The sequence below is a fragment of the Herpailurus yagouaroundi genome, unplaced genomic scaffold (assembly GCF_014898765.1).
Source record: "Herpailurus yagouaroundi ecotype Mexico unplaced genomic scaffold, PumYag 199, whole genome shotgun sequence".
NCBI classification, from domain to species: Eukaryota; Metazoa; Chordata; class Mammalia; order Carnivora; family Felidae; genus Herpailurus; species Herpailurus yagouaroundi.
The window spans coordinates 12,201,779-12,228,138 of record NW_024412430.1 but is presented as its reverse complement, the minus strand read 5'-3'; the positions used below and the strand labels follow the sequence as shown (position 1 = coordinate 12,228,138).

The 26,360-nt window shown below is 44.7% G+C and overlaps 1 protein-coding gene and 1 long non-coding RNA gene across 4 annotated transcripts in view; both read left to right on the top strand.

The window, feature by feature from the left end:
* Window positions 1-6,902, top strand: part of LOC121013567 (uncharacterized) — a 33,683-nt gene extending 26,781 nt beyond the window's left edge. For both annotated transcript variants that reach the window (XR_005782777.1, XR_005782776.1), the window contains one exon: window positions 6,662-6,902. This is a non-coding gene — a long non-coding RNA (uncharacterized LOC121013567). The remainder of the gene's footprint in view (window positions 1-6,661) is intronic.
* A 7,324-nt stretch (window positions 6,903-14,226) lies between these two features.
* Window positions 14,227-26,360, top strand: part of PGM5 (phosphoglucomutase 5) — a 194,327-nt gene continuing 182,193 nt past the window's right edge. Inside the window, exon 1 of one of the 2 annotated variants that reach the window (XM_040449414.1) lies at window positions 14,227-14,550. In XM_040449414.1, the coding sequence (XP_040305348.1) occupies window positions 14,290-14,550 (261 nt within the window). In that variant the 5' untranslated portion in view covers window positions 14,227-14,289. The remainder of the gene's footprint in view (window positions 14,551-26,360) is intronic. The other variant, XM_040449413.1, reaches the window with a different exon arrangement.

Here is a 26,360-nt window from a genome sequence, read left to right as displayed (position 1 = left end):
TGAGCCTGGTTCCCAGCTGGCTTTTCTTTGCTGACAGGGACGGACTCCGCTGCACTTAACGGCTCTTTACTGTGAGTGGTGCTGTTGGACCATTTTCCTCGTGTGCACTTGCAGTCGGTACCTTCTGAGGCTGATCTGGTATCGAAGGACTGTTCCTTTTCACTGCTCAAATCAACTGATTTCCTTCCTCCTGAGACTACGTGGACGCAGCTCAGACTCCTTCTAGTTTGCAATCCTGGGTTTTCTCATAGATGTGATAAAAGGTGAAGGCAGTGTAGATGATGTATATAGTGATGCCTTCTGCACATGCCTGTCTGTTTAAACCCGAGAGGGGAGCTGAGGGTCTTGAGGATTGCCCAGTGGCCGTGGCAGCCAGCGTGTAAATAGCTAGTATAGGAGAAATGAGGGAATTGCAGAAAGTCGATTATCATTTATATATAAAACAAGTAAAAATGAAAAAAAAAAGGGGGGGGGGAGGGAGCCCAGAAAGGTGCAAGAGAAGGAGAAAAGAAGACTTGCCTTGATGATTAGCTGGAAAGATCATTATGGGCTGGTTAGCTGTGTAAAAGCCATACTTTAGAAAAATTTTTGTATGTATGTACATATTTTATTAAAAATTTTTTTTTTATGTTTATTCATTTTTTGATAGAGACAGAGCATGAGTGGGGGAAGGGCAGAGAGAGAGGGAGACACAGAATCCGGAGGAGGCTGCAAGCTCTGAACTGACAGCCCAGAGCCCGATGCGGGGCTCGAACCCACCGACCGTGAGATCATGACCCGGGCCGAAGTCGGACGCTCCACGCCACCCAGGTGCCTCTGTATGTACATATTTTAGCATAGCTGCATGTAACTGTGTATTACTTTTTTAAGGTTTATTTACTTAAAAAATTTTTTAAGATATTTATTTATTTTTGAGAGAGAGAGAGAGAGAGAGAGAGAGAGCGCGCAAGTGGGAGGAGGGGCAGAGGGAGAAGGAGATGCAGAATCCAAAGCAGGCTTCCAGCTCTGAGCTGTCAGCACAGAGCCTGGTGCAGGGCTCAAACTCACGAACTGTGAGATCATGACCTGAGCCAAAGCTTAACTGACTGAGCCCCAAAGTTTATTTATTTATTTTGAGAGAGAGAGCGCGAGTGAGTACGCTCAAGAGCAGGGGAGGAGCAGAGAGAGAGGGAGAACAAAAGTGAGAGAATCCCCAGCAGGCTCTGAGCAGAGCCTGACTCAGGGCTCAGACTCACAAACTGTGAGATCATGACCTGAGCTGAAACCAAGAACTGAACGCTTAACCAACTGAGCCACCCAGGCGCCCCCTGTGCGTATTACTTTTATAATCAGCAAATAGATTTACTTCCTTTTCTCTCAGGGGCTCCTTCCCTAAGTTACTGACCCCTGGCAGGTCCCATTTACCTTCTCCCTCTTCCCGGGAGGGACTGCAGGACAGACTGCTGAGGTTCATGATCCTGGTCCGGGAGGGTTATGCTGTGTAAACGTTGGATCTCTAAGTAGCTTTCTCTTAGAGAACGTGTGTCACGGTTTTAAACTTTGCATTCTCTAGTGCTTGTTTCACAAGAATATGAAATAAAAACAAGACATTGGACTTGTTAGTATTGTTTCTTTTCTCTGGAGGAGTGAGCCCAGTGGTGGACGTGACGGATAAACTTGTTTTCCTCCACAGCCATCCGTCAAGGTTCTGTGGCCTGAGTATCAGGATGGATGACGAGTGTGGACCAGCATCCCCTGCATAACATACCTGGATCATAAAATCCATACCTGGATTTTTTTTTTTTTTTTTTTTAGCAGGAAAAGCCTCCTCGTTCGTTCTGTGCCTTTTGTTTCCGGACACTCTTCATCAGGGAGGCAGGCTTTTAGCAGAAAGGGTTGTCAATGGTGGGCTTTGTGCAGCCAAATCCCTCCATGGGAAAGATGGTTTAGCCGTGGACTTCAGCACTTTTTACTTGGAAGCTGTTGGTTTTACAATAAGCAGCCAAGACAAAGGCCTTCACTCTGCCTGAAAATGTTGCCTTCCCTCCCAATTACAGATAACTCAGTGCTGAGACTCACACAGCAATATATATATATATATAGATATATTTTTTTTCTTTTCTAACTGCTGACTGCTTTTCCTGGTTGTACAAACAGCACCCAAATTATCAGGCAAATATTTATCTCAGAAGCAAATATTTTAGGCCATATTGACACAATCACCCGCGCTCTCCACCCTAAGGCCTGGCTTCTTTTTTCCCTCCGTTTGTAATTTCTGTTGGGACCCGCTTCCTGTTGGTTCCGTGGATTGGCTCTGATATAACCTGAATGAAGCTCTTAACAGCCTTTTTAGACAAAAAACACAATTTGGCTCATTGTTTCTGAGTTCACGTATGGCTTTTCTTGCCTACGGATACCAGGGACTTTCTTGGATGTGGCTGCGTTAAAGGCTTTGCCATATCGAGGGCTTGACGCACGGGCGGTGGGGGGTGGGGGGGTGGGGGTGAGGCAGGACGGCCCGGGACTCAGGGTGCAGGCTGGCAGGTGTTAACACGGGTGATCCCGGTTAACTCGAACCCTTTAGATTCCCACGTGGGAGAATTAACTGCCCGGCGGTGCCTGCTCTAGGATGAGAGCAGACCATGCTGAGATCCTAAGTAAAAGTCTGAAATGCTGGAATTTCGTATGACAAGTGGAGACAGTCTTGGGCAACTTAACTTTCCAAGCGAGCCTGAGGTGGGAATGCCTGCTGCTTCAGATCCTCAAATATGCCCTCAATTTAGTAGATTAATTCCTCTTCCACTTTTCCCAGTATTTGGGACAGTACACGTCGGGGTTAGAATTGAATCCGAGTTTCGCTGTTTACTAGCTGTGTGACCTTGAGCAAGCCACGGAGTCTCTCTCCAAACCTCAATTTCATCCTGTGAAATACGAGTGATAATGGTATCTTTTCCAAGAGGCTTTGAAGGAGTTTCTGTGAGCTTCAAACGGGGCAACACACACACAATGTCTTTGTTCTCATGCATATAGCATATTTTTAGGGATATTAAAAAATCTGGAAACAGTTGTTTGCCTCTAGGGAGTATAAGCCGGGGCAGAGATGGAAAACTCCTCATCGTATACCTTTCTTGACTTTCGGCATTTTGAACCACGTGAATGTGCAAAATATTAAAACATCCCTAAATAAGTTACCAGGAATTTGCTTAAAATAAAGAAAAATGGCACCTTGCTGGTGGCTCTCTTACTTAGTGTAAGCCGCTGATGAGGGCTTCCTAGAATTTAATGACTTAATCCTCGAGGAGTACTGGGTGAGGAAGATACTCTTGAGGGATTCATGGTTTGGTAGCAATCTTATGTATATGGGAGTAACTTTAAAAGTGTTTTTGTTATACAGTACTTCAAACAAAAGGGAAAGTAGAAGTCTTCTTCTATAATTATTTAAAATGTTCTCAAGTGGGGGGCACCTGGGTGGCTCAGCCGGTTGAGCGTCCAACTTCGGCTCAGGTCATGATCTCGCGGTTCGTGAGTTCGAGCCCCGCGTCGGGCACTGTGCTGACAGCTCTGAGCCTGGAGCCTGCTTCGGTTTCTGTGTCTCCCTCTCTCTCTGTTCCAACCCCGCCCACGAGATCTCTGTCTCAAAAATAAATAAACATCAAAAAAAAAAAATGTTCTTGAGGGGTGGCCATGGAACTTCGCATCCACACTGGGGTTGTTGTGAGAGAGAATTGAAGATCAGACCGGGGTAGACAAATGTAAACTCAATGGCCTCCGGCAAACTGGGTCTTGACTGTCCCTTGGAAATCAAGCTTTTCCATAGCTGCTCAAGTCCCCACCTGTGCCTCCTCTTGGCCCACGTTTCCCTGCCCCCCACGGCAGCCATGATCTTGATGTAGATGCACATGCTGTTCAGGGTCTGTGCATGTACTACCTAGGTGCATGTTATAAACTGTACAGACTACTCCTTTGTGTTTCGAAATCTACATAAATGGCATCCTGTGTTGTCTCTTTCTTTTTTAAGCCAGTAAGGCATTTTTCCTCCTGTTCCTGGAAAATGAAAGGAACTGGACCGGGGCATAATAATATATTAGCTAGGGGTCTTTTGATTCAAAACAAGAGAAACTAGTTCTGGCTTGCTTAAACCATGGGAGGATTTATTTTTTTACTTTTATTAAAAAAAAAAATTTTTTTTTACGTTTATTTATTTTTGAGACAGAGAGAGACAGAGCATGAACGGGGGAGGGGCAGAGAGAGAGGGAGACACAGAATCTGAAACAGGCTGCAGGCTCTGAGCACAGAGCCTGATGCGGGGCTCAAACTCACGGACTGCGAGGTCATGACCTGAGCCGAAGTCGGATGCCCAACCGACTGAGCCACCCAGGCACCCCATCCATGGGAGGATTTTTTTTTTTTGATTTTTTTTTTTGTTTGTTTTCAACGTTTATTTTTTGGGGGACAGAGAGAGACAGAGCATGAACGGGGGAGGGGCAGAGAGAGAGGGAGACACAGAATCGGAAACAGGCTCCAGGCTCCGAGCCACCAGCCCAGAGCCCGACGCGGGGCTCGAACTCACGGACCACGAGATCGTGACCTGGCTGAAGTCGGACGCTTAACCGACTGCGCCACCCAGGCGCCCCCCATGGGAGGGTTTAATGAAGGATGTTGATGCATCTTAAGTATCTATCCTGCAACTAGAAAAGGGGAGGTTTAGGCCAGCTCCTGGGACACGAAGGACAGGTAGCTATGAGTGTAATCCCACCCTTGCATGTTATCAACATGGCCAAGCCACAGTGACTCCCAGTCTCTCTATGTCTGGATTCCAATATTCAAATTCCAGAGACAGAGAATCCAGCTGGGCCAGACATCCTTTCCTGGGCCAGGAATGCAGAATTCTGTAGTAAGTTCGTAACCACTGAGAGCCCATTTCACAGTCCTGGGGCTATTCCCAGAGGAGGGGAAATTTTGAGCTGGGCCCCTGAACCGTCAGCGAGCAGGGGAAATGTGGAGATGAGGAGGAGAGCTCTGTGTGTGTTGATCATTGTTTCTGAAAGGAACAAAGGGAAAGGGTTCCCACATGGGGATTCCCATCTGGCGTTTCTTGGGACATGTATATGGACTCCCAAATTCTGGATTCTGAGAAAAATCAGCTGAGAAATCAGGAAAATTGGGAGAAGCGTTATGATTCTCCCGTGAGAATTAAAGCTCAGTCTCCGTGTAGAGACCTTACTGGTTTGAAGAAATCCACCGACTCAAGTCGAAAGCAAGAGCAGGACGATGCGTTGACGCGTGGAGTCGAGGGTCCAGGTTGACATTTCTGGGACCCAGGACGGGAGCCATGGGGCTTTTTGTATTTGCTGCTGTAAGTGGGCGTTCAGGGCCCTGTTGATACGAGTCAGTCTTGCTAAGAAGCGTTAAAAAGTTTATAGGCACAATACTTTTTTAAAGCTTATTTATTTATTTTGAGAGAGAGAGAGAGAGAGAGAGGGAGAGAGAGAATCCCAAGCAGGCTCTATGCCGTCAGTGCGGAACCCAGTGTGGGGCTCAATCTCATGAACTGTGAGATCGTGACCTGAGCAGAAACCAAGAGTCAGATGCTTAACCGACTGAGCCACCCAGGCCCTCCTAGTCACAATACTTTTTACATGTATGGTATTCTAAGAAATGTCAGCTTTTGGAAGCAAAATATGTCCTCAAATCACCCATTCTAACATTTGCCTCTCTGTCATACTCTTAACCTTGCCAGGAGATCCGAGTATTATATTATTGGAATTCTATAGGAGAGAACAGATGATGCTTTGTGGGGCTAAAATTTTCATTTAAAGAAATGTAACATTGCACTATTTTGGTATGACCTGCTATTTTTTTAATGATTTTTATTTACCATTTATTTTGTGTGCTTTGTAAAAAATGTTTACTTTTGAGACAGAGAGAAAGACACACACAGAGTGTGAGTGGGGGAGGGGCAGAGAGAGAGGGAGACACAGAATCCAAAGCAGGCTCCAGGCTCCGAGCTGTCAGCGCAGAACCTGACACAGAGCTCGAACTCATGAACTGTGAGATCATGACCTGAGCTGAAGTCGGATGCTTAACTGACTGAGCCACCCAGGTGCCCCAACATTTATTTTGTATTAATGTTCATTTCTTTTGAATGTTTTCTATTACCCTGCACTTGTATTAGGTAGAGATCATTTTTATGTTATTGGGTTTTATAATCTTGCCACAGTGTATTAGCTCATAGCAATAATAAGCATGTACTTGTCATTATATGTTTTTTAAAAAGGAAGACCATAGAAGCCTTTCATATAATCCTGTTCTAGAAACATCCTGCTATGGAAATAACAGATTCTCTGCTTATTATTATGGCTACTTATTTTTCAAAAGCATCTAAGAAATGTGTTACGAAACTTACGGAATAACAAGAATTCTGGAATCCCCAAGGATTCTCAGAACTTCCGTTTCCTCATTCTTGAATCCCAATAGTTAACATCTGTCAAAAGTTTGGATGCAGTGGAGGTGCGTAGCATCCTGTGTTGGATACCTGGTGGGGTGAATGGTAAGAGGTTATTGTTTAGCTCTGAGCGACTCTCTCTAATGATGTCCCCACGTAAGTCAGCATCTCATGGAGCAGCGTCTCAGATACACGCAGACAACTGCTGATGGGTAAATACCTTCTGGTTCGTTTCAGCTCCTGCTAAAAACTGGACACATCAATTCCATGAGAAATGAGAAGTGGCCATTTTCTGGCTTCCAAAGAAACATCAGAAACAAGAGAGGAAAAAAATGCCCAAACAATGACGGTGCCCGTGGACTTCCCTTTGAAGCTGACAGCCCTGTTTTAATCCATGAGACCCCGATCCTCGGCCTCTCTGGGGGGTTAAAACATCGCGTCCAGAAAACCCCAGGTTAGAATGCAGTTGTTGTGTGCACTATTTCTCTGCTTGAGTTACTTTTCAGATTAGTGTGCCCTCAGTAGGTGTGCTGTGAGGGAATGAACAAAAGATCGGAAGAATCTCATGGAGAAAACAGATCTCCGTGGCCACGGCACATAGAATTGTTGGGTCAGTGGTTGCTGACCCACGGGGGAGTGAAACCTGAGCTGGGCCTGGGCTGGCCTACAAGGGCCTGAGAATGGCATCTGCTCACAACCCCAAAACGGACTGGTCCTCGTGACACCCTGTTTCTTTTAATTGACGTGTAATTGACAGATAGTGTTATATTAGTTTTAGGTGTACAATATCGTGATTCAACAATTCTGCACATTACTCAGCATTGTTTTCATTCCCTTTATCTATTTCATCCATCCCTCACTCAACTCCCCTCTGGTGACCATCAGTTTGTTCTCCGTGTTTAAGAGTCTGATTTTGGTTTGGTTTTTCTTTTCTTTTTTTTTTTTTTCTTCCACAGATGGGAGAATTAATATGGTATTCGTCTTTCTCTGACTTAGTTCACTTAGCATTATAGCCTCTAGATGCATCCATGCTGTTCCAAATGGCAAGATCTCTTTCTATGGCTGAGTAATATTCCTATATATATGTGTGTGTGTGTGTATATATATATATATATATATATATGCGCCACATCTTCTTTATCCATTCATCCATTGATGGACACTTGGGTTGTTTCCATAGTTTGGCTCTTGTGATACAGTATTTCACTATTAGCTGTGCAAATTCACCCAGACTACCTGGCTAAAAAATCCATTCATAAGACAGGACTACTGGCTTACATGACTTACTTGATATTTAGCCCTATGATGTAGATGGATAAAATAGCTTAAAAAAAAAAAACTTTACATAAGAATGTTAAATATTTATTCAGAGATTGGCCATACATTGGTGGTGGGGGAGGGGGCCTCCTATAACCCAAAACATAAAAAGCACCCAAGAAAAATTCCATGTAGGCTATGACTGCAAATAACCGTTAGAATGTAATTCTAGTGAAATATGGAACATACATTTCCTTTATAATAAAGACCTGAATTGTGTTTCTTTTTGAAGCCTTAACAACAAAATCCAACCATTGAAAAAGTACAGAGATAGCTTTAGAAAACTTTTTGCCTTTTAAAAAGTAAAGGACTTTGATAAGATTTTTTTTTTAAAGTTTATTTATTTATTTTGAGAGACAGAGAGAGTATGAGGGGGGGGGGGGGGGGGTTGAGAGAGAAAATCCCAAGCAGGCTCCATGCTGTCAGTGCAGAGCCCAAGGTGGGGTCGGAACTCATGAGCTGTGAGATCATGACCTGAGCTGAAATCAGGAGTCGGCCACTTAACTGACTGAGCCACCCAGGCGCCCCACGACGTTAATAAGATTATTTACAAACTTGTTGATTATCTGTTACCGTATATGATTAATACTTCTAGATACTGTGGGAGGGATCCCTGGAAATGGAATATTCATTTTTGGCAGATCAGTGGCCTATTAGTTTTAGATAGAACTGAATTAAAATGAAACCTTTTGCTTCCCAAACCCACAATTTTTACAAGTTGGTCAATTAACATTAAATGCTTTTCAGAGTTGGGGCCAGACCTCTCTCGAATCAGGAAACCACACCTGTGTGAGTTTTCCATCAACTTCTTGTGCTGGCCTCAGATTTATAACCTCACTTCAGTATTCCTAGGTGGCCTGTGACTACCTTTAAAAACAAACTCCAGAGGAACTGGAGTTTGCATGCGTTAGGCTGATCGCCCTGCTTACACAGGTAGTTACAAACCATTTAAGGGTCAGTAAAAATAAGTTCTTTTTAGTTTCTAAAAATTTTTATTTTATTTTATTTTTTCAACGTTTTTTATTTTATTTTTGGGACAGAGAGAGACAGAGCATGAACGGGGGAGGGGCAGAGAGAGAGGGAGACACAGAATCGGAAACAGGCTCCAGGCTCTGAGCCATCAGCCCAGAGCCCGACGCGGGGCTTGAACTCACGGACTGCGAGATCGTGACCTGGCTGAAGTCGGACGCTTAACCGACTGCGCCACCCAGGCGCCCTGAGTTTTTAAAAATTTTTAATGTTTAGTTATTTTTGAAGGAGATAGAGAGAGAGAGAGAGAGCGAGCAGGGGAGGGAAGGGGCAGAGAGAGAGAGGGAGACACAGAATCCAAAGCAGGCTCTAGGCTCCGAGCTGTCAGCACAGAGCCCGAGGTGGGGCTGGAACTCACGAACGGTGAGATCAGGACCTGAACCAAAGTCGGACACTTAACCCGACTGAGCCACCCAGGCGCCCCAATAAATTCTTTCATCCTTAATACTAGTTCGCTAATTTGCATGTGATGTCATGTTGGATGTTGTGCTGAAAAGGTTAATTAGACATCTGTTCCTGCCTTCAGAGACAGCACTGTCTGAAACGAGATTAAGAATCAGTATTATAGTAGTTATGATAATATTATTTTACTAATTATTATGATAGCAATAACTGTTTTAGTGATAGAAATAATAATCACCTAATAATTCCAATAAGCTCTTAAGTTCCAGGCACCGTGCTAACCAATTTGCACACATAAGCTCTTTGAATATGATCATCACCCGCGGGAGGTAGGTAGCCTTATGTCCATTTTACAGATGCAGAAACTGAGCTTTAGAGAGGGTAAGCAACTTGTGCAAGGCCACACAGGCTGTCGCCTTGTTGAAGGTGGGAAACTGAGTTTTGAAGCTTGAGATGTAAGAAGATAGAGATAAGACACACCTGAGTAAAAAAGACACGTCCCTTTCTGTCACTTTGACATCCCACTTGGTGGCCTTCTAGTGAAGGCAGTAGAGAAGAAGCAGGTTCTGTGGGAATTAGTCTGTGATATTTCATTTGTTGGGGAACAGAAAGCTTAGTGGAAGGTCGTGCATTTCAGGAGAAATCTATAATTGACTTTCCCCATGGCCAGAAGCTGTTTGGGCAGATTCACGAGGGAACTGGTGCTTCCTTGGACGTCCACCCATGATGTTTTCTACCTGCTTTTCAGCCTCTTCTCCTGTAGTTTTTGTATTTTTTTCTGCTCTTAGAGTCAGTGAGTCCAGAGCATGTTTTTCACACTCCCTGTGTACACAGAAGTGAACCCCGGCTAAACAGGAATGTGTAACCATCACGGGCCAAATATGGGTGCCAATCTTTCCTGTTAGCAGGGGGTTGAGGTGGGGGGTGGGGTGTATGGAAGAGTAGAACGTATAAAATAAAATTATATATAAATATATATAATTCATTTTAAGTCTCAAGATCACTCAAGGGTATTTTTTTTTAATTGGGCAATTTTACCTGTTCCCTTTTGCACGTTCTGATAAGTTCGTAAATGGAAGAGCCTGATAGAAATTAATCTTTTAAGGCCTCACAAGTAAAAGGAAATTATAGAATGATGTAGCTGGAAGGGACCCCAGAGATCTAGAGTGTTTCATGGAATATTCATGTCCTTGATCCGTTAATAGGTGTTTTGCAAAAGGGCCCCACGGTCAAGTGAAATTTGGAAATGCTAGGTTAAAGTTAAATAGGTTTCTTTCCTGTGGAACTTCACAGTCTCTTTTATTTAAAAAAGTTTTTTTTTTCATGTTTATTTTATTTTTGAGAGAGAGAAGGGGAGGGGGGCAGTGAGAGAGGGAGGCACAGAATCCAAAGCAGGCTCCAGGCTTTGAGCTGTCAGTACAGAGCCTGATGAGGGGCTCGAACTCGTGATACTGCATGAGATCATGACCTGAGCTGAAGTCAGAGGTTTAACCCACTGAGCCACAGAGGTGCCCCCTGGAACTTCACAGTCTTTAATATGCTAATGTGCTTTGTGAATCTACAAGATAAAGTATAAAGTGTTTCACCACTTGCTGGACTTCCAAATTCTTTTTTTGGAGGGGGGGGGGGCAAAGGCGGGTCTAGCTGAGGCAGCTAGGGTAGTTGCTATATGAAGATGGCAGCTGACACCTTTTTGAGAGCAAGGTAGTCCCAAGGGGGAGGAAGGATAGATCAGTTGTTCCTGTTACATGCCTGGGATTCTCAGGGAGTTGCCTTTCCCCAGAGGCTCAGAGAAGTCTGAAAGGCACCTCTAGGCAAATAGGGCTCCCCTTCCTACAATGCAGAGAAGCTCTGAACTCAGCCCAGCGTGGTGACAAGCCCCTTAAAATCAGGGAAGTGTCTTTATCCCTGACCTAGCCCACTGGGGACAGAGGAAGGAGATGTGGGGGCTGTTGCCAGGCGGTGGTCACAAAGCTAGTCTGAGTCTCTCCCCAGACAAACTGGGCCCGGGAGCTTAGGTCAAGAAGCACCCGCTGAAAAGCTCTCAGAGGTTTTAATGTGAAAATGTGCCTTGTGACGCTGCACGAATGAGGCCGAGCGTGCAGGAGTTTTAGGTAGCCTGACCACGCAGCTCTGCGTGGCATGCCGGAGGCCCTGGTGTTCGGAGGAAAGCCCTTTGGGAAGCGCTGATTTTATCCACACTGTAACACATTTATTGGATCCAACTTGCCCGACTCTGAGGACACCTTTGAAGAGATTTCTTTAGTTCCTAGACCCTTTGTGTAGGTTTCAAGGGCAAGTTACTCTCTGTATCTTGTATTTCCACTGTCAAGAACCACAGGACAATTCAACCAACACGTATAGAGTATCGCCTATGTCCAAAGACCCTTTACGTTCAGTGGTGGTCGACGAAGAAATACACTAGCTCTTGCTCTACGGGACGTGAATAGTAATAGGCAATGGGATGCTGATGGCGATACTGGGAACATCTGACATGTATTGAATGCCTTTCTGTTTGTCAGGCGCTGTACTAAGTACTTCAGTCTTCCCAACAGTTAGTGAGGTGAGGATTATAATAGTTCTTGTTTCACAGTGAGGACAGGGAGGCCAGGGGAGGTTAAGGAATTATTCTAAGGTCGCGTACGGCTGGAGGAGAGAAGGCGTCCATGAGAAAGGTGTAGCAGCACATGAAACAAACATTCCTTATAAGCGATGCAAAGAGTCGTATGCATTCAGTGAAAAGAAAAACAAGTTTTCAATGACTTGATCAGTGAAAGTGTGTGTTCTGTGGTGGACGGTTATGGTTGGTCACCCGTCTCTTGTCCCTCTGGGGAAAAACACCCTCTTACTTTGGAGGCACTGTTTTCATTTTCACTCGGGTCTGGTTATGTGGTTGTACACGTTGCCTTGAGCTGCACCAGTCAGCGTCTTTGGGAACCTGGAGCTTAGAACCAAGGGAAGAGGGTTTCCTCTTGGCTGGTAAAACTGAAGCTTGTCGGAGATGCCCGTGCCTTGTCCTCAGCCCTTGGAAGGAGCTGGACTTTGGTAGGAGAAACAACGCTGGCGGTGGAGACAGGGAGCCTTGTAGATCTCCTGGTCGACTCTGAGGCTTGGAGGCTGAGTCCTTCTCTTCTGTACTGGGGCGAAGGACTTACTCCTCACTCTTCTTCTGGGAATGATACAACCCTGCTTGCAAAATAAACTGCTATTAGACAGTGATTTAAAAAAAACCCACACCATAGACATATACATAGATCCTTAAAGGGTTGACGTTCTGTCTGGTGCTACAGCAGAATGGACTCTTGGGGACCCAAAGAAAAAGTAGAGGTGGGAAAAAAACCCCTCAAAACAAAACAAAAAACCCCAAACAGCAACCCAACTTTGGTATGTAAGGGGACAGCGGTAAAGTCCCAACGGGATTCAGTTGATGGCTTCAGTGGTTTCCCCGTCACACTTTAATGATATTCATAAAAATGGGAGGAACCATAAAAGGACTATTGCAGATGCCATCTCAGCCACTCCCTGGATCTCACAGAAAGCCTCCCTTTTCTCATCTGTAAATTGGGAATGATATGAATGCCATTCCTCCTTCTTTTGTTTTGAGCCTCCAAAGATGCAAAGCCTTTTACCAACTGCAAAACAGCATGTAAGTGTGAGCTGCTGTTCACAGTTTTCTCACTAGGATCAAACCCTTTCTAACCCTGCAGCAAGTCAAGCTTAGCCCTGGCAAGTAGACAGTATTTGGGGGAGGACAAGACGCAGGAGATTTCAAGACAGTAGGTTTAGTGGGTGCAAAAGTGCTTGGAGGGTGAAAGGTGATAGAAGCAAAAATAACAATTGTTCTTCCCTCTTTGGGTTTTATCCTTTTTGTCCATTCTCCCTTCACTTCTATTTTCTATGGGGTGTTTCTCGGTTTTGGATTTCGGGTGGGCTTTACGAGGGCAAAGCAGACCATCCCTAGCCCCCACAGAATGAGAAGAAGCATGGAAAGGACCCGGAACAGTTCCTGGTGCCGCCTTCTGGCCCATGTGAGTTTATGCATTCATTCCTGTGGGATATTAAGGGCTTTCCCCTCCTCTTGTTGAAAGTGATGAATCAGGGTAGGAGCTCAGCTGTGTGGACAAATAGTGTGGGACAAGCCTGTTTCTAAGCAGGAGCGAGGCTCGGGAGGGTAAGGAGAGTAAGAAGAATAAAGAAACACATGTCTGTGTTGCTGTTGTTGCAACCACCACAACAAACAAAAAACCCAACACTTTCCACACCGCAGATTGTGCTGCCTTGAGAGAGCCCAGGGCAAAGTGTGGATGGCTGGGTGGGTCCTGCCGGATTGAAGGGCCTGACAGTATGTGATTCCCTGCAACAAATGGTAGTGGTGGCGTGCACACACACACACACACACACACACACACGCACGCACGCAAGGCTCAGCCTCCAATTTCAGCGCTGGCAGAAGATAACAATTCTCAGTTCGCCTTTCCAGGGTTATTTTTGGCTGGGGCTGTTCGCTGGTGGCAAAAGGTTCAGCCCCTTCCCAGCTCCCTCCCTCGTCCTTGTTCAAAAGAGAAACTTGTGCTCCTAAACTGCCCACTTGCAGGGAGACCGGGAGACAGGGCTGCGGTGGGAGGGGAGAGAGGCTGGGGGGTCTCGGAGAGGTCCCCAAGTCCTGCTTAAGCTCTCACCGACCCCAGGCTGTTTTCTGGCGGAGGGTGTGATCCGGGGAGAAGCGATCGCCCTGGGGGGAGGCTTGGGCCGGGCGCACGAGGAGGGTCGCCGGGGGCCGGGCTAGGCGGCCCCGGGGAGCGGACTTGGGGACGCCCCGAAAGCGACTCCAGCTGGGGCACGACACTGCCAGCGCCTCCGGAGCTCCGGCCCAAGAGGGAGTGGGGCAGGAGCAAACTTTCTTGGGGGGTGGGAGCCGAACTCTGCCGGGGCGGCGCGGGGAGGGACCGCTGTCGGTGCCGCCGGAGGGCGCAGGGCCGGCGGCGGAGGGGGGGCCCGGGGCGCGAGGCGGAGCCCGGGCGTCCCGCCAGGCTGGTGGGGAGGGGGAGGGGGGGTCCGGCGGGCGGCAGATTCCCTCCGGCTCCCGGGAGCCGCGGCAGGACCGGCCAGGAGGCGCCATGGAGGGGAGTCCCATCCCGGTGCTGACGGTGCCCACGGTGCCCTATGAGGACCAGCGGCCGGCCGGCGGCGGGGGGCTGCGGCGGCCCACCGGCCTCTTCGAGGGCCAGCGCAACTACCTGCCCAACTTCATCCAGAGCGTGCTGTCGTCCATCGACCTGCGCGACCGCCAGGGCTGCACCATGGTGGTGGGCAGCGACGGCAGGTACTTCAGCAGGACGGCCACCGAGATCGTGGTGCAGATGGCCGCGGCCAACGGGGTGAGTGCCCCGCCCCGGCCGGGCCTCGCTTCCCGCCCGCCGCCCCCCCCCCCCCCCCCCGCCCCCCATCCCGGGTCCTCTCCTCCAGCGGCCCGCCGCCGAGGCCCGCAGCCTCCCCGCGTCCGGGACGCCCCACGGTGTCAGCGCCCACCGCCCCAAGGCCTTCAGGGTTCCGCCTCCGGGGACCCCGCCGCGTCGCCCTGACCTCGCCCGGACTCGGCGTCCCGCACCTGCCCGCGGTCCGGTTGGGCCTTCTCCTCCCCAGCCCTTCACAACTATTTGTTCTGACCCGCGTCCACTGTCCTTCCAACCGGCGCTTCTTCCCTAGGCCGGCAACGCAGTGTTTCCCCCCTTTTTCCTTCTTTTTTTTTCCCCCTCCCGTGTTCTATCTGCTGTCCCCTCCTTCCACCCTAAATTTTGGCTCCGCCAGAAATTGAACAGGAGTGTTGTCTCAAACACACCCGCGGGTACACACACACACACACACACACACACACACACACACACACACACGTGCGCGCGCGCGCGCGCACACACACACACACACCAGCGTTGATCCCTGACGCATTTGGCAAGAGTGCACCCTAAAGGTTTTTTTTTTCCTATAAGTGGTTTGTGAACCCAGGGGAATTACTTCACTGTTGATCTGATGAGGGTAGGGATGGGGTGGAGATCAGTTTGATGCTCTACAGCCTGGGCTCGCAGTCGTGTGTGTCTGTGGGGGTAGCTCCGAATGATTGGCGATGAGGCTTACGATGCCTTCCTTGAAGCAATTCCTAACTCCTCTGCAAGATGCTCTTTGGCGTTTGACTGCGTTTTGTGTCTCTTCCCCCCCATTCTGTGTCCCTCCTGATTTCCTCTCCGTTCTCCCACGACCTCTGCAGGCTTCTTTTGCCATCTGAGTTCTCAGACCTTGGGTTTTCCCTTCTTCTCCCTCCTCCCTTTCTGTCCTACAACTAGAAACACCTTCTGGCATCATCCCATACCCCAATTTCCTCCTTCCGCAACCAGGCAGGGCAGCTTTCCCACCATGTCTGCAAGAGGGACCCCTCACTGCAGGGGTCTCTGTGGGAAACATTGTCTAAAAAAGTAATTTCAGTCTTGGTAATACAGTCGGGTGCACGTACATAGCACATTTAAGTGAAATCTCTGCAGATGTGTATGGGAGTGTGAACATTAAAAAAAAAGAAAGAAACTGAATGGGGTGCCTGGGTGGCTCAGTAGTTAAGTGTCTGACTTTAGCTCAGGTCATGATCTCGCAGTTCGTGGGTTCGAGCCCCGTGTCATGCTCTGTGCTGACAGCTCAGAGCCTGGAGCCCGCTTTGGATTCTGTGTCTTCCTCTCTCTCTGCCCCTCCCCACTTGTGCTCTCTCTCTGTCTCTCAAAAATAAACATTAAAAAATTTTTAAAAAAAGACACTACATAATTATCTGGCATTTGGACTCCCTTTTGCCTTCCTGATCCCCTCTGTTTAGCGTTCTCAACTTCTTTCTTTTTTTAATCTTTAGGGCTGTCCATGCTTCATTTTGTCTACTATAATTCCCCTCGCTCAGTGTTTTAGGGATGAAGGAAGTGGATTTTTTTTTAAGTAAAATAACCCAAAAGCAATTAGGAGAAAAGAGCCAAGGGGTGTGATGGGTGGTGGAGATGATGCTTCTGGAGATTCAAGACTTGTATTTCTCTCTGGTTCCGTACTTGGGATTGATGGAAGTTGGCTTGAATCGGGGAGTTGGAGACAGGTTGATGAACGGTTTTTTACTCTGTCGGACACAGCTGTTCCCGTGGAGTGACGGAGAATAATGGGCCTTGGGGGAGCTGTGGCAGCTTTCATATTCTTTCCTGGGCCACTTTTTCCGGGACATGAGAGAAATATCCGCTCGTTTATCACGGGTGAGATTTGAGAAGCTACAGTTGTTGATTTGCACGGGCAAATTATTACGAAGCTTTCTTATTTCTTGGCACGCTTGATGATCAGGACTCCACGATCTCTTCAATGGGTCTCCTCTGATAAATACATTTCATTTACGTTAAGGGTAGAGTTGATTTTAGGAGATAGTGTATGTTAATAAATGGTTAAGATAGAGTCACACTTAACCTGGTGGTTGTTCCATGGGACAGAGTGACAAGTTAAAATACACATATAAGCACCATCTCTTAAAGTATCCGAAAGCATTATTTCTAAAATCGGTGGGTATGGGCGAAGGGAATGGTCCACATTTATCCGTGTTTCAGGCAGCCAGTTTTAACCTATTTTTTTCCTCATTTTGTTCACCTCCTTGAGGGCTTTTGCTAAAGCCAATGAATGACCTGAAGGCTGGCTTCAGGAGAAGGGGGGGTTTACCAAAAGCCAGATTGGTCTTGAATGATGGGTAATTGATGAGAAGGAGCTTGCCCCCTGACTTGGCCTGTGGAGTTACACTTCAGAATGAGGAGTTTTGATTCTGAAAGCTTTTGATTCTTGCCTTTTTAAAGAGTTCGCGTTTGATATTCATAATAGGCTAGAAAGATTGTAGAAACATACAATGTATTCTCTTGGAACTGACTTGGATGTGACTGTGTGGGTTGCATTCTCTGTATCTGAAAAATCTTGGTTTTGATAGAAGAAGTTAATTTTACTATACAGTTTAATGTTAAAAAAACCCAGAAGTTGCTCTTCGATTATATAATTGCTGAAGGGGAACAGAAGTTTGGAATCTCCAAAATGGTGGATGCACTACTTATGTTTTAATATACCATCGAGTTTGAAATAGCTTCTCAGACATATACCTATTCAATTTGGGATAAAATTTTTTTTTATTATAAAATTATGAAAATTTCAAACTTTTGGAAAAGTGGGGAGAATAGATTAATGACATCCGTATGCCCATATCCTAGATTGTTCAAATTTTTTTCCATATATGTTTGATCTTTTTTTGAGGGCTAATGTATTTTAAAGTATATTAAAGAAAATGACATTTTATCCCTAAATTCAGTGTGGATCTGTAAAAACTGAGAATCATTTTCTTGATAGTTACAATATCATTATCATCCCAAATAAAATAAAACATGATTTCTTTGTATCGTTTATTACCCAGTACACATTCAGATCTCCTCAATTATTCTGAAATGTCTTTCATAGCTATTTTTTCAGACTAGTTTCTTCTACTGAAGGAACACACAGTGGATTTGGTTATTTGTCTTAAGTCTCTTTTAATCTAGAAAATACCTCCCTCTTTATTTTTATTTTGTATTAATGAAACTGACTTGTTGAAGAGACTAAGTTGATTGGTTGTCCTGTAGAATGTTCCTCTCCGCCCCCGGCCCTTACTTGAATTTTCTGATCTTTTTTTTTATGGTGTCTTTTAACTTTTCACTATATTTCCTGTGTGTGTGTGCGTGTGTGTGTGTGTGTGTGTGCGTGTGTGCGCGTGCGCGCGTGCTAGAAATTAGTTCTAAAGGTTTCATTAGATTCAGGCTCAATATTTTCTTTTTCTTTTTTTCTTTTGCAAGACAATTTTATAGGCACTGATGTATATTCATGTTATATCTTGTTAGGAAACATTCTGTGGTTGACCCATTATTCATGATGCTGAGATGATTATAGGGCTATTGTGGTGATTGCCTCTATCTTCCAGTATTTTCCCCCTTGAAACTAGCCAGTAGCCTGCAGAGTGAACTTTGTACCATGTGAATATCCCTTTCCTATCAACTTTTATCTGATGGTTTGAGCGTCTGTTAATGATCCTGGCTTGAGTGGTTTATTTCATTAGGGTTTGCAAAATGATTTTTGAATTCTCTAATTCCATCTACATATGTTTAGCTGCGTTTTCTTATGAACTGGGCATTTTCCTCACTATTGGGCTATTTGGTTATTCTGTAATATAGTTCCTTCTGGAACAGCAGAATACATGTTCATCTTTCTCTCTTTCAAAAATGTTTATTTTTGAGAGAGAGAGAGAGAGAGAATGGGGGACAGAAGATCCAAAGTGGGCTCGCACTGACAGCAGGGAACCCTATGAGAGGCTCAAATTTGGCAACTGTGGGATCATCTGAGCTGAAGTCAGATGCTCAACCAACTGAGCCACCTCGGTGCCCCTCTTTCTCTTTTTAAATTACCACCTTTCAGAATAAGGATTTGGTGAAATAGCTACTTCCGCTGGTGACACGTGAATTTTGTTTTGCTTTTCCTCTTTTGAATATCACTATGGACTCTTGAATTTGTATACAATGAATTTGAATGGATTAGTAAATAAAGGTGAAGAGATTTTTTTTAACCTGTTTTTGTAATTTTTATGTGGCCGTGTGAACTTATCTAAAAAGTCCCCAGAAGTATTTTAATTCTCTTTTAAAGATACAAACTGTGGGGGCGCCTGGGTGGCGCAGTCGGTTAAGCGTCCGACTTCAGCCAGGTCACGATCTCGCGGTCCGGGAGTTCGAGCCCCGCGTCAGGCTCTGGGCTGATGGCTCGGAGCCTGGAGCCTGTTTCCGATTCTGTGTCTCCTTCTCTCTCTGCCCCTCCCCCGTTCATGCTCTGTCTCTCTCTGTCCCAAAAATAAATTAAAAAAAAAAAAAGATACAAACTGTGTCATACTATATAGAGCAAAAGAAAAATACTAAGTATGAAGAGTAAAGAGCATCATTTAAAAGAACTGGGAAACTTTATTGCTAATTTAAACTTAGTTTGTAACTAATTGATCTTTTATCCCATTTCTTTTTCCATCTGCTTCAGGTACTTTGCAGGGGTTTAAATTCTCTAGGTGTCAGTTTATTCTAATCTCATGAAGATTTCAAGAGCTAAATGCAAATAATGGCTACATTATGAATAAATGCCTTTGCCTTCCTCTGGGTGGATCCATTTGTGACTAAGGGCGTCTCTCTCTCCTCTCTTTGTTCTAATCTTTTTTTTTCTTTTCAAGTCCTAAAATACCTTTAATACTGGACAGATGGCAGCGCTGTGTCTGCCTCAAGACATTTCTGACTTTTTCTAAAGTCTTCTGTCTCTGGAGATGACACTGTGTATCATCGCTGTCCGATAGAACTTTCTTTCTTTTTTTTTTTTTTTAATTTTTTTAACGTTTATTTATTTTTGAGACAGAGAGAGACAGAGCATGAATGGGGGAGAGTCAGAGAGAGAGGGAGACACAGAATCCGAAACAGGCTCCAGGCTCCGAGCTGTCAGCACAGAGCCCGACGCGGGACTCGAACTCACGGACCGCGAGATCATGACCTGAGCCGAAGTCAGACGCTTAACCGACTGAGCCACCCAGGCGCCCCCCGATAGAACTTTCTATGGTGGCGGAAAGGTTCTGTAATCTGTCCTAGCCACTAGTCACATGTGATTATCAGACACTTGAAATGCACCTGCTGTGACTGAAGAACTGAATCTTACATATTATTTAATTAATACTGAAATTTAAATTTAAATAGCTACAAGTGGTTAATAGCTATCATACTGGAGAGCACAGCTCTGTCACTTAACATTTGTTTATTTTTATTTTGTTTTTTTTATGAATATAATTTATTGTCAAATTGGCTTACATAGAACACCCAGTGCTCATCCCAACAAGTGCCCTCCTCAGTGCCCGTCACCCAATATCCCTCCCCGCCCCCCATCCCCAGCCCCACCATCCACCCTGTTTATTCTCTGTATTTAAGAGTCTCTTATGGTTTGCCTCCCTCCCTATTTGTAACTATTTTTTCCCCTTTCCCTTCCCCCATGGTCTTCTGTTCAGTTTCTCAAGATCCACATATGAGTGAAAATATATGATACCTATCCTTCTCTGACTGACTTCTTTCACTCAGCGTAATACCTTCCAGTTCCATCCATGTTGCTGCAAATGGCAGGACTTCATTCTTTCTCACTGCCATATAACTTAACATTTAAAATCTAGTATTTTTTTCAGCGGAGCCAGACCGTTACAACCAAAAGCAACTTGAAGTTAACTAAAGTAGGGCACCCAATGCTACCAAGGCATATTTGGCAAACCCAAACGAGATTTCGTCCTATGATAACCACACTCTCTTTTGACTTTAGCCTGGGAGACAATGAGGTATGGTGGAAAAATCACTGTGCCGGCAGCTGGAAGGCTCACTTTCTTTTCCTAGCTCTGTCGTACAAGTTGCAGACCAAATGCTTCAGCCTCTTGAAATACCTAGAAACCACTTGTTTCCTCATCTATACATTGGGTATGACGGCATGGCTGAATTATCTTGGGAATCAAATGGAGAGCTGCCACCAAAAGCATTTTGTAACATCCGTAGCTTTAAGAAGTGTCAGGGAATATCATTGCGACCCGTGAATACGTCTCATACAATAATGATTTGACTGCATGTATTGAACAGAATGGCATGGAGCTCTGTCGCACGTTTTAGCCGAGAGAAAATCCTTTTGTTGATCGGCCACACACCGTACTGGCTATGGGATAATCACCAATGGTAATGGTAATGTTAGCAGTACCATTCAGCTTACAGAATTCAAGAACTCCTCGATGCCTTGTGAAGTCTTTTAGGGGTAGAAGTTGAAGGGCAGTGGTATGAAGGAGGCTGGGTCAGCAAGGGACTTGGGTGTGGCTTCGAGAAGGTTGCTTACACTGGGTGTGTTTGATTCTGATGGGCCACGAAAAGGTGGTTGTTTCAAAGAATGGGAATGCACCTGCCTTGACACTTCTTAGAACTATCTGGGTTACAAATTTTGATGTGGCCCCAAAGAAAAAGGAAAATAGATTTGCAAAGGAGGCAGGGTGGGGTGTGACGGTGTGTGGGATGTCCAGAGGGAAGCAAGCCGGTGCCTCAACACCGAAACCTTCTTTCCTGGAATGGATCTGGAAACCTGGGCTGGGCCGGCTTCAGGTCTTGTCTCCAGAAGGGAAGCAGAACCGGATGGTGACTGCTCTGCATTTTCCGGTGTTCACTACAGAATAGGTGAATGGAATGAGCTGCTGTGGCCCAGACATTAGGAAGAGCGGGTTTGGGATACACAAGAAAGCCCTAAAGCAACTGCCAGAACTTTATCTTGCTTCCCCTCCCAAATCCCCATCCCTGGGTTTTGGAAGTGGCAAGTCTATTATATGAGAAATAGCAAATTTTAGGGTGTCCTTGGCTCCATCCATCTTCCTGTTCAGTCAGTTCATCCTTGAATCTTTTAGCCTCAAGTCTTCATTCACTCTTTTTTTTTTAATGGGGAAGGAAAAGGAATGGGAGAGGTTTTGTGAACAGCTGGGCCCTCCCAGTTGCTGGGTGGGTTATTTTAAGCTTTGTTGAATGTGTCCAGAGACCCAGATGACATTTTTAACTAAGCTACTTTATTAAATCTTGGGATAAAGCATAATGATGTTTATTGAACATGCACACACACACACACACGCACACACACACACACACACACACACACACACACACACACACCGGCAACAGTATGTGTGAAACTTGCCCTACGAATTTTCTATAAAACATCTGTTCTCTCTGAGCCCTTCGTGAACTATGCAAGTTTGGTAGTTTTTTTTTTTTTAATTTTTTTTCAATGTTTATTTATTTTTGGGACAGAGAGAGACAGAGCATGAACGGGGGAGGGGCAGAGAGAGAGGGAGACACAGAATCGGAAACAGGCTCCAGGCTCTGAGCCATCAGCCCAGAGCCTGACGTGGGGCTCGAACTCACGGACCACGAGATCGTGACCTGGTTGAAGTCGGACGCTTAACCGACTGCGCCACCCAGGCGCCCCTAGTTTGGTAGTTTCTGTTAAGACTTGAGGGATAGAAGTTGGAACCTAGTTTTGAGGAATCTAAGCATAGGTATTGGCTTCACTAACCTTAACCTCTATCTTTTGGGCCCTAGCCACTCTTGTGTTAGACAACAGTTAGATAAGCGAATTCTGTAATAGGATTTGAACAGGATTATTTGAGAATAACAGGCAGGGGGATAAAAAGGTCTGGATTTCCCAGGGATTTTTAAATCGAAGGTAGAAAGCTCAGTGTCCTTTGTTAGCCTACAGCTTTGACAGTTAATTGCCTGCACTCATGATTTGGCCAATATGCCTTTAATGTTTACACTTGCATAGCCAAAGGAAAAGCTTTGGGTCCTTTTATCTGACTTGACTCTCACTGATTACGAATAAGAGGATATCTGGAATATATACAAGGCTTGTTAACATCCACATTTTCTTAAGCTTTAAATACCTTTCATCTCCTATATTTTTAGTGATGTCAAATTTTGGAGTGATGCTTGTATTCGTAGGAAGAGAAAATTTTCAGGAACGCTCAATCTCCAAAGAAATCCTTTCCCTTGGCATAAAGTCACAGAAATTTTCTTTCCCTTTCCAAGTCTCTACCTATAGGTGTTTTGCATAAATATAATATTTAATTGTTGCCCCTCTATTATTTTCCTCTAAGAAGAGTCTTCTTTGGTGGCTAGGGGTATCTGGTTTTGTTTTTAGGGCTTTCTAATGGAAAGAGAAAAGTTGAAATCAGAAGACCAGAGTTTATTCTATTTGGCAAAAGATGCCACAGAATACTGGGAGGAGAGTTTTATAACAAATGGTTAATATACGTAGTGTATGAAAAGCTTTTCCAAGTTAGTAAAAAAATTTCAGAAAATTCAGAAGAACTATTGTCAACTACAACAACAAACACCTGAAAAGGACATCCTCATTAATAACTGAAGAAATAGAAACAAAAAAAAAATCCATCAAGATGAAAAAAATTGAAAGCATTCAGGGTTGGTGTGAATGTTGGAAAACTGTCATGTTAAATTGACATGTTAAATTGTCATGTTAAATGGGAGTTAAATCGATAAACCTTTTGGCTGGGCAGTTTGGCAGTGTGTGTCAAAAGTAGTGGACTATTTATCCAATAATCCAAGAATCCCTTAATCTAAGAATCTATCCTGTAAACTTCCTGATACGAATGTGGAGACGTCTACGTACAAGAATACTCACTGCCGCTTTTGCAAAAAGAGAAACGTGTAAACATTTGTATGTTTAACAGGAGAGAACAGGTACATAATTTATGGCACGGTCACACCATGGATGCATTAAAACGCATGAACAAAGGAGGTGGACCTATATGGACATGAAAAGGCTGTGAATGATCGTTTATATTCAGTGAAACAAAGCAATTAGTAGGGGATCATGGGTAGCATGATGCCACTGTTGGGTAGGCATAGAAAATAGGGTTGGAAGGACATACTCCAGCTAACAGGTAACAGTGAATACGTCTGGGGTATGTGGGTGCATATGGTGGGAGAAGGAGAATCTTCTCCCTTACCACATCATATACTTCTCTTTACTAAATGATCATCCATGGATGTGCATTGCTTTGGTCATTCAACACATCAGTAAAGAATAACAAAGCAAAAAGGAGAAGCTCTGGGTTTGAATGACACTACCATTTGTAACTTACATGACCGTGGAGAAGTCACCTGGCCTTCTGGGATTTGCTTCCTCCTTTATCAAAATGGGGAAGGTAAAACCACTTTCTACACATCTTCCAGGGTGGATGGGACGATTGAAGACGGTAACGGATTATTAGGAGTAATTTATTCATGTAACACAATTATCACCAAACTCTTTCCCTCGGAATAGAATAAAAGGACGTGTGCATGTACATTTTCTTTTAGTCTCAGTTGCTTTACGGATCAGAAAATGCCTGTTGCTGTGGAGATCACAGTTCTTTGGTAAGGCTTCTACTGGACTTTTGGTACCCCGCCATGCTGCGGGCTAAGGCTTGGGCGGTGACTCCTGAAGTCACCATCCTGTCCCCACTCCTCGTGTGTGCACACGCCACACACACACACACACACACACACACACACACACACACACACACATGCACACGCACACACACACCCTGCCTCGGACATCGAGGTGGCAACAGCTGCTCTGGCATGGACTTGCACTCAAAGGATTGTTTTTCTTCGCAGGGTCTGTGCATTATTTCGTGTTACGAATTAGCCGAGTCCGGGCCAAGCTTTTCCACACCTTAAACCTTTCTGTGGCTCGCGCTGTGTTAAAGCAGAACACCCCTCTACCGAAGCCAGCTCTTAATCTGCTCGTTTCATGAGGATTTTCCAGCCTAATGGACTGGGCCATGTGAGAGATTACTGAGAGGAACAGACCAGGCAGAGGCTAAGAGACTCCACACTAATCTGCTGAGGCGTCTGAAAATGCACAGCTGTAGGCACTAGAGATGTGTTAAAGTGTTCGGTCAGGATGTTTGTCAGGGTGCCTGGTCCTGCAGCCTTGCTGAATGTTTGGTTAGGAGGCATAATCTTTTTTTGGACAGCATCTCCCAAATGTAAAGTGACAGATGCAAACGCGGAATATAATACAGAAGACCCAGCCCTGCTGTCATAAATAACAGTAAATTGTTGAATCTTGCTGAGTTGTAAATCTTTTATTGCCAGGGGTCTTTAGTTCACTGGAACAGAGTATAAGGAGTGATAGCTCTTAGCAAATGGCCTGTGATTATTTCCCAACCAGACAGAAATGGGTCTGATGGAATTTATTTAACAAGCCACATAAATGCATTTTAATGGATTGTGACAACTACTCTGAAAAAAAAACCACATGGCTATAGAGACTGAGTTTTGAGGGGAACATATAGGCACATATACGTGTGTGTGTGTGTGTGTGTGTGTATCTTCATGTATATATATGTGTGTGTGTGTATATATACATATATATAATTATTTTCTGTCTACCTATAAATGTGCCAGATGGAAAGTATTCTTAAGCATTTAGAAAGTTTATCAAATAGCTTATGTGTGTGCACATGTGCACCGAACTCCCCCTCCTCCAAATATATGTCTTCTTCCCTGGATGTATTCAAGAGGAGAGTAGACCAGACTTCAGAAACATATGAAGCCTGCATAGACCCGAAGGAGGTGACTTAATGTTCCCAAATGATCTATGTTTCTATGATAATGAATAGAACTTGTGCTGGAGTTGGATGGGCTGAAAGTAAGAAATATAAGTAATATAAATCATACTGTTCTAGGCAGGAATCTGTCTTGCAGGGACAGCTTTCTGCAGTGAGCTCAACACCACGGGTAAGTTAGGAGATCGGCATAGCACATAGCAGGAGACAGTACACGTCAGAGGCACAGACAGGGGCAAGGAAAGAAAAAGAGGAAGGTCACGACAGGGGTACAGACATGGTCCTGTCACTCCTTACCATGGGCGTCAGCAGCTTCTCAGTCAGGAGGCCTGGTGGTCGAAGAAAAAAGACCTTGTACTTACGTAGGCAGGTTACAACTAATTTGCTATTTCATTATTGGCAGGCTACATTCAGTTTACCTGATTTTGTAGTGTGGTTTTAGTCCTCACACGCTTTTTAGTTTTGCATCTAAAAACCTCGGGTGGAAGAACGCTTTTATATTAGTCTATGAAGGACGGTACATTTAAATAATGGAAGACTATATAGACGCTAAAATCGCGTTGTGGAAGAATAGTCAGTGACCTAGAGACACAGACGCCAGGGAAGGGCTGGGTATATTAAGTGAAAGATGTAGGTGACAGAAAATCCCTTCTGCAAAAATATGGAACCATGTAAATGAAAGAGACAGAAAGGGAAACGGAGATACCAAGATACAAACAGTACACACAGAAAGTTAACAGTGTTCATTTTTAGATTTACAGATCACGCTTATTTTCTTCTTGCTGATGTGTTCTTCCTAAATGTTCAAAAAAGGAATGTATTTAATATATAAGTAATTATATATATTTACTGAATTATATATATTTATTATATATATTGTGTATAATTATATTATATGCAACATATATTATATATAGTATATAATTATATTATATTATATACAATATATATTATATATAC